Source organism: Gossypium raimondii, chromosome 3 (assembly GCF_025698545.1).
Source record: "Gossypium raimondii isolate GPD5lz chromosome 3, ASM2569854v1, whole genome shotgun sequence".
In the NCBI taxonomy this organism is placed as follows: Eukaryota; Viridiplantae; Streptophyta; class Magnoliopsida; order Malvales; family Malvaceae; genus Gossypium; species Gossypium raimondii.
The window spans coordinates 57,084,149-57,097,575 of record NC_068567.1 but is presented as its reverse complement, the minus strand read 5'-3'; the positions used below and the strand labels follow the sequence as shown (position 1 = coordinate 57,097,575).

Sequence of the window (13,427 nt, the reverse complement as noted above, 5' to 3'; positions counted from 1 at the left end):
GAAAATGCGTCCAGCTAGACGGGCTTTTAGTGCTTTTTTTATAGCGCACTGAAAATGCGTCCTAAGTGAAGCATTTTCCCTTTATCACTTTCAACTCTACACTTTTTCCCACTCAACGATCAGATCATGATATATTTTTTGAAGAAATCTGAAAGCTCGAAAATTATGCATTGAAAAATTTGATCGATCTCAACCTCCCGTGAAAAAAAAAATGATCAAAACTCAGTTGCATTTAAGAAAACTGAAAAAAGTACAAACTAAGATTTAATCAAATCAAGTAGTTTGAGTTTCGATTATGAATCGAATTGAATTTTAAAATTTAAATAATTGAATATACAATTGGTGTAAATACAATGCTTTTAAATATCGAATTAAATAATTATTAACTTTACATCTCAAAAAATTATAAAAAAATCTAAAGAATATATAAAAAAACTTAAAAATTTATAAAAAAAACTCAAAACCCTTCACAACCCTGACCCCAAGTTCTAAAATCCACACTACCCTAACCCTATTTAAAAAAATCCTAACTCTAAAAAAATCAAAATCATTTTAAAAACCCAATCTAATCCCGTAATTATTTAAAAACCAGAATTTTCAGAAATTCGCTATGAGTTTCCAGTTTCTAATGATGAAAGCATAATTTGTAATTGGATAATTTCCATTTTTGCAATTTTCTTCATTATTTTACCAAGTAATTATTTGATATATTAGTAATAGAATAGATTAAAAAAAAAGAAATTCTAAGTAAAGTTAGAAAAGGCGTTGCATAATTTTTAATTAATATATTAGTGTAATTATGATTAAATTGAGACAAAATTTTAGTCCGGCCCTCTAGTTGAAATTATTTACTCATCCATGGGCTTTTGAATTGAAAGTTATATCCCATAATAGAGAGAAGCTGATGGATCAAAACGTATACAGCTTCACTCCATATTATAGGTTAGTGTTTGGATTTGAATTTAACCCAATATTGAAGTTGGGCCTGCCTTATTGCTCCATACAATTGTATATATGAAAGTCCAAAATATTAGTTTATATTTGAAGATTTTTTTAATATTAATTTTATTATAATTTCTTATCGTATTTGTTTTTTTATATAATGTCTAGAATTATTTATAGCCTCCCCCTCAACTCTTAAATAGGAAGATAATGCGCTTCAACGCACTCGAACCCGTGACCTCTTGCATTGACAACAATACCTATGCCAATCGAGTTAAGACTCAATCGAAATATTTTAAAACATATTTGGTCACAATTTTTATTGCTTAAATGCTCCATTTAGGATTCTAATAAACATCTTAACGGTGGTTTGTAATTTTGTTATTTGTAGTGATATAGTTTTGTTGTATGAAATATGAAATTGAGATGTTTCTCTCATTCTTATCATAATATGTCTTTTGGTTCGTAATTTTGTCATACAATTATTATGATAAAATTATATAAATTCTGAAATGATTGAAATATGACACAAAAATATTGATAATAATTTAAACATGTCATGAAAAATAAAATGCACATATACCACCAATATCTATGTAAAACAATTTATTAATATGAAAACAATCTAATCAAAATTTAGAAAAATTTGAAGTCGATATGATTTAAATTTTTAAATAACATAAATTGAAACGACTTAAGCTTGAGATTGATATCAAGAAGATCTTAACTCAAGAAAGATCACTCTAACTTTGATTCAATTTGAAATTACTCAAACAAAAATATTCAAATATATAAAAAAAGTATACACCTAAAAATATCAAAATTTAATATGAAGTCAAAATTAAAATATTTCGTTAGTATTAATGAAAAAAGCTAGAAAAAAAAAGACATCAATTATGTCGCATAAGGAGAGCTCTAAAATTTTGTATTGAGCATTCTCAAGCTAGTAGTGATATATTGTAAACCTATACAATGAGTAAACTACCAAGGATTGGGTACAATGTTTGCTATTCATTCAATAGTTGGAAAATAAAATATTATTGTCAAGTAATAATTATTATGCAAAATAAGAAAATGCTTTGATTACTATTCAACTTCAATTCACTAATGTTGTAGTTAAGGATCACCTTCAATTAATGATAATTAATAATTTATATCAAATTAACCCTAATTTAGAATCAATGACATGGACGGGTCTCTAAATTTAGGCCAAACGTTAAATTTCTACGGAAAACCTAAAATTCTAAGAAAAATAGTTAGAAATTTGAATATATAAAAGTTTTAAGAACATAACCTTTATATATCAAAATTTATAGTGAAATAGAAAATTTTAAGAATGTGACCTTAGATATTTTGGTATATCAAAATTTGTAATAAAATATCAAAATTTCTAAAATTGTACCTTTACATATTTGGGTATACTAAAATACTTATGAAACATCAAAATTTTAAGAAAAATGTTTGAAATTTGGGTGTACTAAATTTTGACAAGATAATTTACCTAAGAGTATGTTGAAAAACTAGTCATGAATTAAAAAAAATGCTCTGTGATATTAATAAGTATCTTAATGCATAATTACAAACTCATTGACTTTTTTGTAGATTATCTGCTAACAAAGTAACTATATTAACAATAAAGCTAACTACTCAAACTAGTTATCAACTGACTTCTCAACACTCCCCTTTAAGTTGAGGGGTGAAACAGATCTTTGACCCCCAACTTGGACACCAAATATTCATGTTGTTTGATTCTGAGTGCTTTAGTCATCAAATCCGCAAGCTGTTCAGTTGTCTCTATGTGCTGCATTTGAATCAAACCTTCTCGAATTTTATCTAGTATAAAATGACAATTGATCTCTATATGTTTGGTGTGTTCATGAAATACAGGATTGACTGCAATTTGTAATGTTGCTCGATTATCTGAAAACAGTAAAGAAGTGCGACACTGATCAAGGCAAATTTCTTTCAACAAGCCATCCAACCAAACAACCTTTGCTACTACTGCTGCCATACTCCTATATTCGGCTTCTGCTTATGAACGAGACACAATACTTTGCTTCTTTGACTTTCATGAAATGAGAGAGTCCCCAAGCTTAACACAAAAACTAGTGATTGATCGTCTGGACATGGGACATAAAGCCTAATTTGAATCACAAAATGCAACAAATTGTGGTTTACTAGATGCAAGCAACAACATACCTTGGCCAGGATTTTTCTTTATATATCGAACTACCCGAAAAGTAACTTCCAAATGAGATTTTTTGGTCTATGCATGAATTGGCTTAAGTGTTGAACCGCAAAAGATATGTCTAGTCGTGTGTTGGTCAAATATAGCAATCTTCCGATAAGTCGCTGATATATTGCAACATCTGAAACCAACTCATCACCATTGATTGTCGATTGTATAGTTTCGTCATATTCAACTGAGGTAAGTTTCTGATTTTGTTCAAGGGGTGTACTTGCTGGTTTTGCTTCTCCTAGCCCAACATCGACTATCGAATCCAACACATACTTCTTTTAGCTTAACGCAATACCTTTACTTGACCTCATAACCTCTATACCAAGGAAAAATTTTAGTCTAGACAAGTCATTCATCTTAAAGTTCTGGTGTAGAACCGTTTTAAACTCATTGATCATACCAATGTCACTTCCTGTGATTAATAAATCATCAACATATACAAGTAGTATGACTATGTTACCTTCCTGCCTTTTTGAAAATAAAGAATAGTCATATATGCTTTGTGTGTAACCTCTTTGCAACAATGCCTCAGTAAGCTTCAAATTCCATTGTCGAGAAGCTTGCTTTAACCCGTATAATGATTTGAGCAAATGACACACCTTGTGCTCCACATGTTTGGGAAAACCTTCCGGGATATCCATATAAACCTCTTCATGCAGATCAAACTATAAGAAAGAATTGTAGAAATCCATTTAGAAAAGAGGCCAGTCATTCATGGCAGCCACATTAATGATCGTCCGAACAGTAACATGCTTGACCACAGGAGAAAAGGTTTCCTGAAAATCAATACCAGCCTGCTGGTTGTATTAAATCATTCAACAAAACCATCAGAATTGTACTTGATCTTATAAACCAATTTGTACCCGATAGGAACCACACCAGAGGGTAAAGAAACAACCTCCCACGTACCATTGTCTTCCAAAGCACGAATTTCTTGTTGCATAGCATCGACCCATTTTGGATCCGAGATAGCCTCAATATGTGTTTGGGGTTTATACATGGAAAAAATATGGGCCACAAATGAATAAGAATGAATAGGTAAATGTAAAGCAGAATACACACGAGAAATGGGGTATTTACCTGTAGAAAGGGAAGTAGAAGATTGGTTGGAGCAAACAGAATCCCTCATCCATGCGGGTTGCTTGACAGACTATGTGGTGTGTCGTAAGGGGATTGAAGTAGAAGAGGTTGGTTGAACAAACGGGGAAAATGATGGCTCAGGAAAAGTACAAGACTGACTTGGTGAAATATCATCAGGTGGTAGGATTGGAGAGGTAGAATCTGCTGGAAAAACTAGCGATGTGGGAAGTATCGGAATGGAAGGCATGGGCATAAGATCAAAGAAATAAGAGCTATCAGATGTAGGGAAAAACAAAAAAAAATTTGTTGGGAAATGTAAAAGTAAACACAGTTTCATGAAATATAACGTCTTGATTAATAAAAAAACTTTTAGTTTCAAGTTTAAATAACAGGTAGCCCTTTTGAACATTGGAATATCCCATAAACAGAAGGAATAACCTTTACAGAGAATTTATCTTGATGATTTCATAAGGTGTGGTAGCATAACAAAGACATCCAAACACACGCAGACGAGAAAGATCAGGAGGTTTACGATATAAGACTTCAAAAAGACTCTTCCAATGCAAGAGAAGATTAGGCAGATGATTGATAAAAAATAAGCAGTTAAGACACATTCACCCTAAAATTTACTAGGCATATTAGAATGAAATTTGAGAGACCTAGCAACGTTAAGCAAATGTCGATGCTTATGCTCGGCAACCCATTCTGCTGAGGAGTATAAGCACACGAGCTTTGATGCACAATTCCCAGCATACTAAAATATTCATGGCATTTAAAAAAATTCATATCCATTATCACTATGAACATATTTGATGCTGATTGAAAATTGATTCTTAATCAAGGTAAATAACTGTTTAAGGGATATAAGAGCATCACTTTTGGATCACAACAAATACACCCATGTCATTCTCGAGTAATCATCAACAATAGTTAAAAAATACCTATGACCAATATGAGTAGAAATTCAATAGGGCCCCCACAAGTCTATGTGAATAAGAGAGAAAATAGCACCAACACAAGTTGTACTTATGGGAAATGACAATCTAGTTTGTTTAGCAATGGGACACACTGGACATTGTTGGATACTATCATTATTCGAAACTGTGCAGGGAAGATTAAGCACTTTATTCAATCTTGAAACAGAAGCATGGCCAAGTTTAGCATGCCAAAGGAAAGATGGTTCAACATTTGCTGAAAGAGATATAATAGGCGGAGTTGCAGCCATGTTACTCTGTCAAAAGGGTTACAAGAAATAAATACCACCTTTCTCCCTACCAATCCCTCTCATCTTTCCACTTGAGAGGTTCTAAATAAGATAAAATTTAGGATAAAATGAAACAAAACATTGGAGATCATTAGTAAGTTTAGAAATGGAGAAAAGGTTATAATTGAAATTCGAAACATAGAGAACTTTGGTAACCTAAAGGTCAGGTTGAATAGTGCAAGTGCCAATATGGGTAACCGAAACAGAGAAACCATTTGGAAGTCAAACACAAGGAGAATTCGATATACATGCAACAGGAAATTCCAAGAATTGGAAATCAGATAGCATGTGGTCAGTAGCTCCACTATCTATAATCCAACTATTAGACACACCAACCATACTTGCTAAGCTTGCAGTAACTTCAATAGTAGGCTCCTTGTTCAACAAGCTTAAGATTTATTGATACTGTGTTTGAGTAAACACAGGTGCTTATGGACCAGGCACAATACCAACATCACGAGCCATTTCACCACTCCTAACAGAATCATTGACTGAAGCATTGTTCACCGCAGGCCCTGAAACATTATTTTTCTTCTTCTTAGTGAACTTAAAGTCAGCCCGGTTGCCAATTATCCTATAACAATTTTCACTTTTATGCCCTTTAATCTTGCAATGATCACACATTCCATTAAACTGCTTCTTTTGAACCATATTTGCTAAGTGTAAAGAAACTGGATCTAAACCTACAACATTCGAACTATGCTGCCTCTGAGGTTCCTCTCGTACAAGCATAGATTAAGCTTGATTTATAGTTGGTAATGGGTTCATCAACAATATTTGACTGCACACCACATTATACGACTCACTCAACCCCATCAGAAACTGAAATAGGCGCTGTTGCAACACATGTTCAACACTCTGCCTTAACTGATCACAACCACAAGAAGAAAAAGGTACAAGAGCATTGTATTTGATCCTAATTCAGTCTCGAGTTAGCAAAAGAAATCTTGTTAGCTTGTATGGGACCTAAAAACGATTATGTAGCATAGTGTGAATGCAAAATATACTTAAATGCATGTGAAAATGGTTGTATGGTATGAATTTGACTGTAGTTGCTTTGGTAATGAATGTAGCATCTTGTAGCTCGTACCCAATGGTCGGGTCAGGCAAGGGGATTGTCTACTTATATTATACTAATAGGTGTCTATGTGACTCTTTAAAACGACATCGGTTTTCAAGTTACACCTTTTGGTTTTAAGAAACCATTTTAAGATAACCTTTTGAAAGTAATGATAAGCCATAAAAGTAACATATTTTTAATCTCATTGTTGATGCATTTTTGGATGATTTATTATGTAAATTAGTGAATTTGATGCTTCTAATTCTTTAAATTCATGTTTCTATACTTAGGTGAGCATAGGGGAGTGAAAAAAGTGAAAAACAAGTCAAAATCAGACAAAAAAAGCTATTTTTAGGATCCACAAGGGCTGGGCATTTCCACACGGGCTGGACACATGCCCATGTGCTAGCCCGTGTCGATATAGCACTCTACTTCCCAAATACGTGGAAAAACCCAATTTTTAAGCTTTCTGAGCATTCTAAAGTCTATAAATACATATTAGAAGAAGGCCGAAGGGGGCACTCAAAGAAGATTGAAGAAATCACTCGAAGAACACGCGGAATCAACTTAGAAGCAGATCTTCTTCAAGATTGAAGATTTCCATTTAATTTCCTTCGAATTTTTATTGAGTTTCTTTATGTCTTTTTGTTATCCTAACTTTGAGATGTTTTCATTCCAGATTATAAACTAAATTCCCTAGATACATAGGGAAGATGAAACCTATGATGAATCTTATTATTTGATTTCTGATTTACATGATAAATACTTGATTCTTGTTCTCAATTATGTATGCTTATTTCATGTTTTAATATTTTTGGGATATTAATTCATGTTTAATGTGCTTATTTCAGTGGAGCAAAAATCCCTATTTAAGAGTAGATCTAACATAATTGAGTGGAGTTGCATGCAATCCTAAAAATAGGACGACATAAATCTACCAGATTAGAGTCAAATCTAGTAGGAGAGAATCTGTAGATCGAGTTAAAGCGACGATAGGGGTTTTAATTAGAAAAAGATTTCAATTAATCAACATAGAGTCAGTTGTTCTTACTCTCGAAAGAGATATTAACATAATTTAGGGATCTCTACGAATCAAGACACAAGTGAATAAATCATTTGATTCAGGTTCATAATAATAGGTGTAGTCTAGGTGGATTCTTTCCTAGGTATTGTCTATCTCATTAGTTATCTTCGATTATTTTCCTATTTCGTTCTCTGTTGCGTTCTTAGTTAGATTAGTTTAGTAATTTTAGATTAAAAATAATCACTCCAATTTGTCAGCTAAATGATAGAAAAACGGTAATTACTAGTACTTTTAATCCTCGTGGATACAATATTCCCTACTCACCATAACTATACTATTGTTCGATAGGTGCGCTTGCCTTTGTCGTAATTATAGTTAGTTTAGTGATCATCAAGTAATTTTTGGATTCAATAACACAATTTTTTGGTCAGGAAGGCTTTCTTGAATGATCATAATGTTTCTATTGGATAGAATCCTATTCAAATAAAGTTTTAACAAATGTCATCACCATTCAAAACAAAAGTATTGATTCGATTCATTAATTGATCATTTCCTAACCATACATTTTCATTCCATCCATATTCTTTCTTTATTTCATTATTGTTATATAGGCATATCATATATTATAAAATTCTATATCAATCTTAATTATGCTGTTAAAAATCATGCATATGACAAACTAACATTTAATTTCTATTAAATAAATAATCCATGAGACAATCATACTTTTTGCATAATATGATTACTATCAATATAACTTAACTGTTGAAATCTAATTCATGCAACATGAGTAAAATAATAAATTGGCATACCTTTCCTTGCGATAAAGATTTATTCTAAATCATAATTTGACATGATAATTGATCTCGATGCAACCAAATTTGTCAACAATCATCCTCATAGTACCATGCTTGTAGTGTCATGTGAATATGTGATAAACAAACACATGTTCATTAATTTATCAGAATTTGAGAAAATAAAACCTTAAAATTGTTGGTGTATGGGGATAAAAATAAACTTATGAGAAATTAATAAAGGCTTCAAGGCGTGTATCAATGCCACTTTCTTTAAGATTCTTTTCGCTCCCACCTATATTTTGGTGCGAAAAGAGTTACCAAAAAATGAACCTCGAGGATATAATGAAACACAATGATTGTTTACATTTTGTACTGATGGAAACAGTCAACTGAGTATTGAGTGGAACATACAAGAATATCAATGGAGGAGAATCAGAAGAAACTTTTGTTTTTATAATTATTGTGTCCAACAAATGAAAATTGACTCCTAATTATAGAAAATATTAAAGCCATGATTAATTGCTCGTAGTTGTTTAATTTCAAAACTAACAGAGATTAAATTACTTAATTTTTTTTAAAGAGATCAATTTATTTAATATCGAAATTAAGAAAAACTAGAGAAGATGTTTTACATAAATGTTGCTATAACTTTCAATTTCAAACATTTGTCTGGTTGAAAAATTGAATATTTTAATCAAATACGTTATCTAATATTTAAGGTAAATTATACAAATGGTCACTTAACTATGCTCGCGTTCCCGTTTTGGTTACCCAACTTTAGAAATTTTCAAATTTAGGCACTAAACTTTGTATTTGTTCCTATTTTAGTCACCCGTCGTTAAATTAATATGGAAAGTCTTTTTCTAACCGGTATAATAATACATTTAGTCCTCAATACTTATATATTCTATCAATTTAATCCTAATGCTAAATAACTCAATAAATTTAACACTTCACACCTACAAATTCTATCAATTTGATCCTCAAATTTCCAAACCAAAACTTTCAACTTTTAAAATGAAACATTCCACATCTATAAATTTGTGAAAAAAAGACTACTTCATTTATGCAAATATAACATACTTGTAATATAAATATTTAGCATCAAATGATATCATGTCTATTTCTCCATCACTCAGCTGCTCAATAATATTCCTTATTAATTAAGAATTATGGGGAACACATGCATGTGCATATTTTTTCCATTAAGATTTTCTAATCTAAACTATCCAAGAGCAAATTATAATAATAGGCATAAATTAATAAATCCTAAAAGGTAAGTTATAATGTTTCCACTACACAACATAAAATTAAGATAATCAAGTTTTCTATTTCAATGCAATTAATCTTGATTTGAATTTTGTGTAAATGTGAACTTCTTATACAATTTATTTCCATTTATGGTTTTGAATATTAGATTTGAGATAAAAACAAACAAGTACAAATATTAAATTAAATATTATTATTGAGTTTAGTATTTTCACAAAGGAAAAAAAGATAATTATATAAATATATTTAATAAAATAATAAAAGTAAACTAATCATGCGATATTTTTAAACCTCACTTAAAAATTAAACTTTCACTATTCATATATGTGATGATAAATTGGAGAAGTTTTTCTTTTCTTTTCTTTTGGGTTTTAGAAATTTATAGACGTGGAATACCTCTATTTTAAAAGTTGAAAGTTTTACTTAAGAAATTTGAGTATCAAATTGATAGAATTTTAGATGTGAATGGTTAAATTTGTTAAATTATTTAGAAATAAGATCAAATTGATAGAATAAATAAGTGTTAAGAACTAAATATATTACTATTATACCAATTAAGAAAAAGATCATACTATTATTTTTGTTATCAATTTAATCGTGGATAATTAAAACAAAAAGAAATACAAAATTTAATGTTTAGATTCATATAATTTACCTTACATTGATTACCCGACAAAGCCATTTAGATGTGATGTGTGAAAATAATAGTAAGCAAGTTGCGTTAGGTAAGTGAAGACAATTATTGTCATTTTTGGTGGTGGTGTTGAAATTCTTGGCTAGTGATTTTTTTAAACTAAAAAAAAGGAAACAATTCAAATTAATTTATAATGTAATAAATAACGTCATGTGTCATTTGACATGACGTTGATTATCCCTTGTAAAGATAAGTTTTGTTTTATTATTTACATTTCGTCATCCTTTGTCCCAAGTTAAAGTAAAAGAAATGCAAACATATTTCTAATAAAACCATCCTACAACAGTGACATCTAATAAAACCATGATTCATTTCTCTCATTTTACTTTATCTTGCTTCCTTTTTATTCAAAATATCATTCATTTTGCCGACGAAAGGGTTTTGGATGTTTATCTATTTTGTTATCATTACAAAATAAGAGGAATATAATAATAAGGTTTGTTCATATCATCAATCTCTCGGATTATTAATTTTGATTCTTATAAAATGGATTAAAATATTTACAAAATTTGATTTTATATTTTCATTCATTTTATTTTTAAGATTTAGATTTATTTATTAATCAAGTTAATTACGCTTTTCTTTAATTATATGATCATGTGAGTATTTTTATTTCAAAATATCATAAAAATAAATTTAACTAAAAAAGTTTCTTAATGTTAACAGTTGAAACTCAAATTTTAAAATTTAAAATATAGAAAAATTAAAAAAAACTTATCACATATTTTAATCTATCTTTTATTTTAAATTTGATTTAGTTTTATGCAGATGAAAATGCATTTAACTTTACATTTTTTAATAATGTATTATAAAATGTGTAAAATTGAAATAGGAAAAGGAAAAATACAACACTTTATATTTACATTAAATAACATATCTGAATAAATTATAGTCAATTCAACTATTTGGAAATTTATACCTTTTAATCTCTTTTAGTTAAATTGCATAAAATTTAATGAAAAAATTATTTATTACATATAGTTACAATAGTTACATATAAAATAAAGAGTAGTTAGTATATATTTAAATTTGAAGCTAAAAAATGGGTAAAACCTTCTCTAGAATATGTGATCTCTTCAAAGTAGGCAAAATTTCAAAATAAGTCATTTGCCAATTAAATTAGTTTATTATTAAATCATATACTAAAATATATATAAAAAATAATACTTCATCGATGAACATAACATGAAGCAAAAGTAGATTCATAAAATAGAAATTTAAGTTCCCATTGCAGGCATTATCCTAAACAACAAGAAGAATCATGTAGTGGTGCTACTGCTACTGATCATCCGGATATGCCTCGATGATGGAAGGCAATGCAGGAATGTCAATGATTTTGTAGCGAGAGAAGCCTCCTTCTTCCAAGATTTTCTTCCATTCCACCTCGGTTCTCTCCTTTCCACCGCTGGAGTGTGCAATCATTAGGAGGTCGAATATGAATCCCAGGTCATCGAACACTCCACTCCCCTCTGCTTTCACAACAACTTCAACAATTATCACTTTCCCATTTCCTCTTGGAATTGCTTTCCTGCAATTCCTTAATATTTTTATGCAATCTTCATCACCCCAGTCATGCAATACCCACTGCAAATTAAAACACAAAAAATCCCTCTCAAACTATTATCTTATAATTTAAACATCTAACCATCATTTTAAACACTTCAGAGATCTTTTTAAAATGAATGAAAACGAATTTAAATCTAGAATAAGGTAAGTACCTTCATAATCACCGCATTAGCATTTGGAATGGCATGGAACATGTCACCGCCAACATGGAAGATCCCATTGTATGCTGGTGCCGCCAAGACAACATGCGGTAAATCGAAGTTAACACCTTTGATGTGTGGATATGCTTTGACGATCTCTGATATTAAACCTCCAATCCCACCTCCGACATCAACCAATGATTCAATGGAGCTTAACCCTTGTTTGTAACCCGATAGGATCGCACTGGTGACGACCTTGGATGTACAAGCCAAGCCATCATTAAAAAGCTTGTTGAATTCAGGATTTCCTGATGCCAAATCCCATATCTCACGCCCATGAGCTTTCTTGAAGGCAATGCCACATTCTTTAACGCATTGGCTAAAGCAGTGCCAAGGAGCAATTAGCCATGGATGGTTCTCCATCAATACCATGGGCGCCAATGTTTGCTCCGAGTCATGTAGTAGCCATCTCGATGAGTGAGTCAGATCGTACAAGGGATCTCCACCGTCTGAAGGGTGGTGGACAGTGAAAATCTTTCTACGGACGAGTAATCTCATTATGCGAGCAAGGGTGGTGATGTCCGGCGAAGTAAGGCTGCCATTAATGCATGAAGCTATTTGTGATAGAGTGATGGCGACACCATGAGAGTGTATTATGTCAGCTATGCGGAGCTCCACGGCAGACTTAAGCGCCATAGAATCTGCAAAGCTGAACATGTATCGCCATATCTCCGCTTGCCCTTGTAGCCGTGCTTCATCTAACTCTATTGTTTCCTTTTCTCTCCCACTTTCTTGAGAACTCATTTTTTCTTAGAAATATATAACAAAGTGGAGAAGAAGAGAATCATATATATAAGTAACACATATAACAGTGAGAAATGGAGATCAGAAAATGGGCTAAAATCAAAGACAGCTAGGAATACTGTATATATTCCTCCAAAAAAGAAGAAAAAAAACCGAATACTGTATGTATAGTACAAGTAATTATTATGTAAAAAATCAACAACGGGTGATGCTATCGTATTAACTTATTTCAGTCTGTGAGCCAGAAAAAAGAAGAACTTATCAATCGGAAAATATTTTTGATGATGACAGTTCATCATTTTTTAATGAATGGTGGATTTGCCCATAAAATCTTTGAAGACAAAAACTTCCAACGTATCTACAATTAATTAAAATAGTCTTATCCTTGATGAAGAAATGTATCTAGAAATTTCAAAATATGAAGATTTATTGGAAATATGCTTATCCCTAATAAAGGAAATAATTGAAGATTTGAATACTATATTGAGAAGGGGTGCCAATCAAGAAAAATTTGATGCAACACCTTCGATTATGGCCACCTCCCCACA

At 31.1% G+C, this 13,427-nt stretch overlaps 1 protein-coding gene across 1 annotated transcript; it reads right to left on the bottom strand.

Moving 5' to 3' along the window:
* Positions 1-11,475: 11,475 nt before the first annotated feature.
* LOC105794891 (xanthohumol 4-O-methyltransferase) lies at positions 11,476-13,227 on the bottom strand. The gene is made up of 2 exons (XM_012624272.2): positions 12,088-13,227; positions 11,476-11,953 (listed from the first exon to the last, which is right to left on the bottom strand). Exons 1-2 carry the CDS (start codon positions 12,877-12,879, stop codon positions 11,648-11,650), a joined length of 1,098 nt encoding a protein of 365 aa, XP_012479726.2. The 5' UTR covers positions 12,880-13,227; the 3' UTR covers positions 11,476-11,647.
* Between the last annotated feature and the right edge of the window lie 200 nt (positions 13,228-13,427).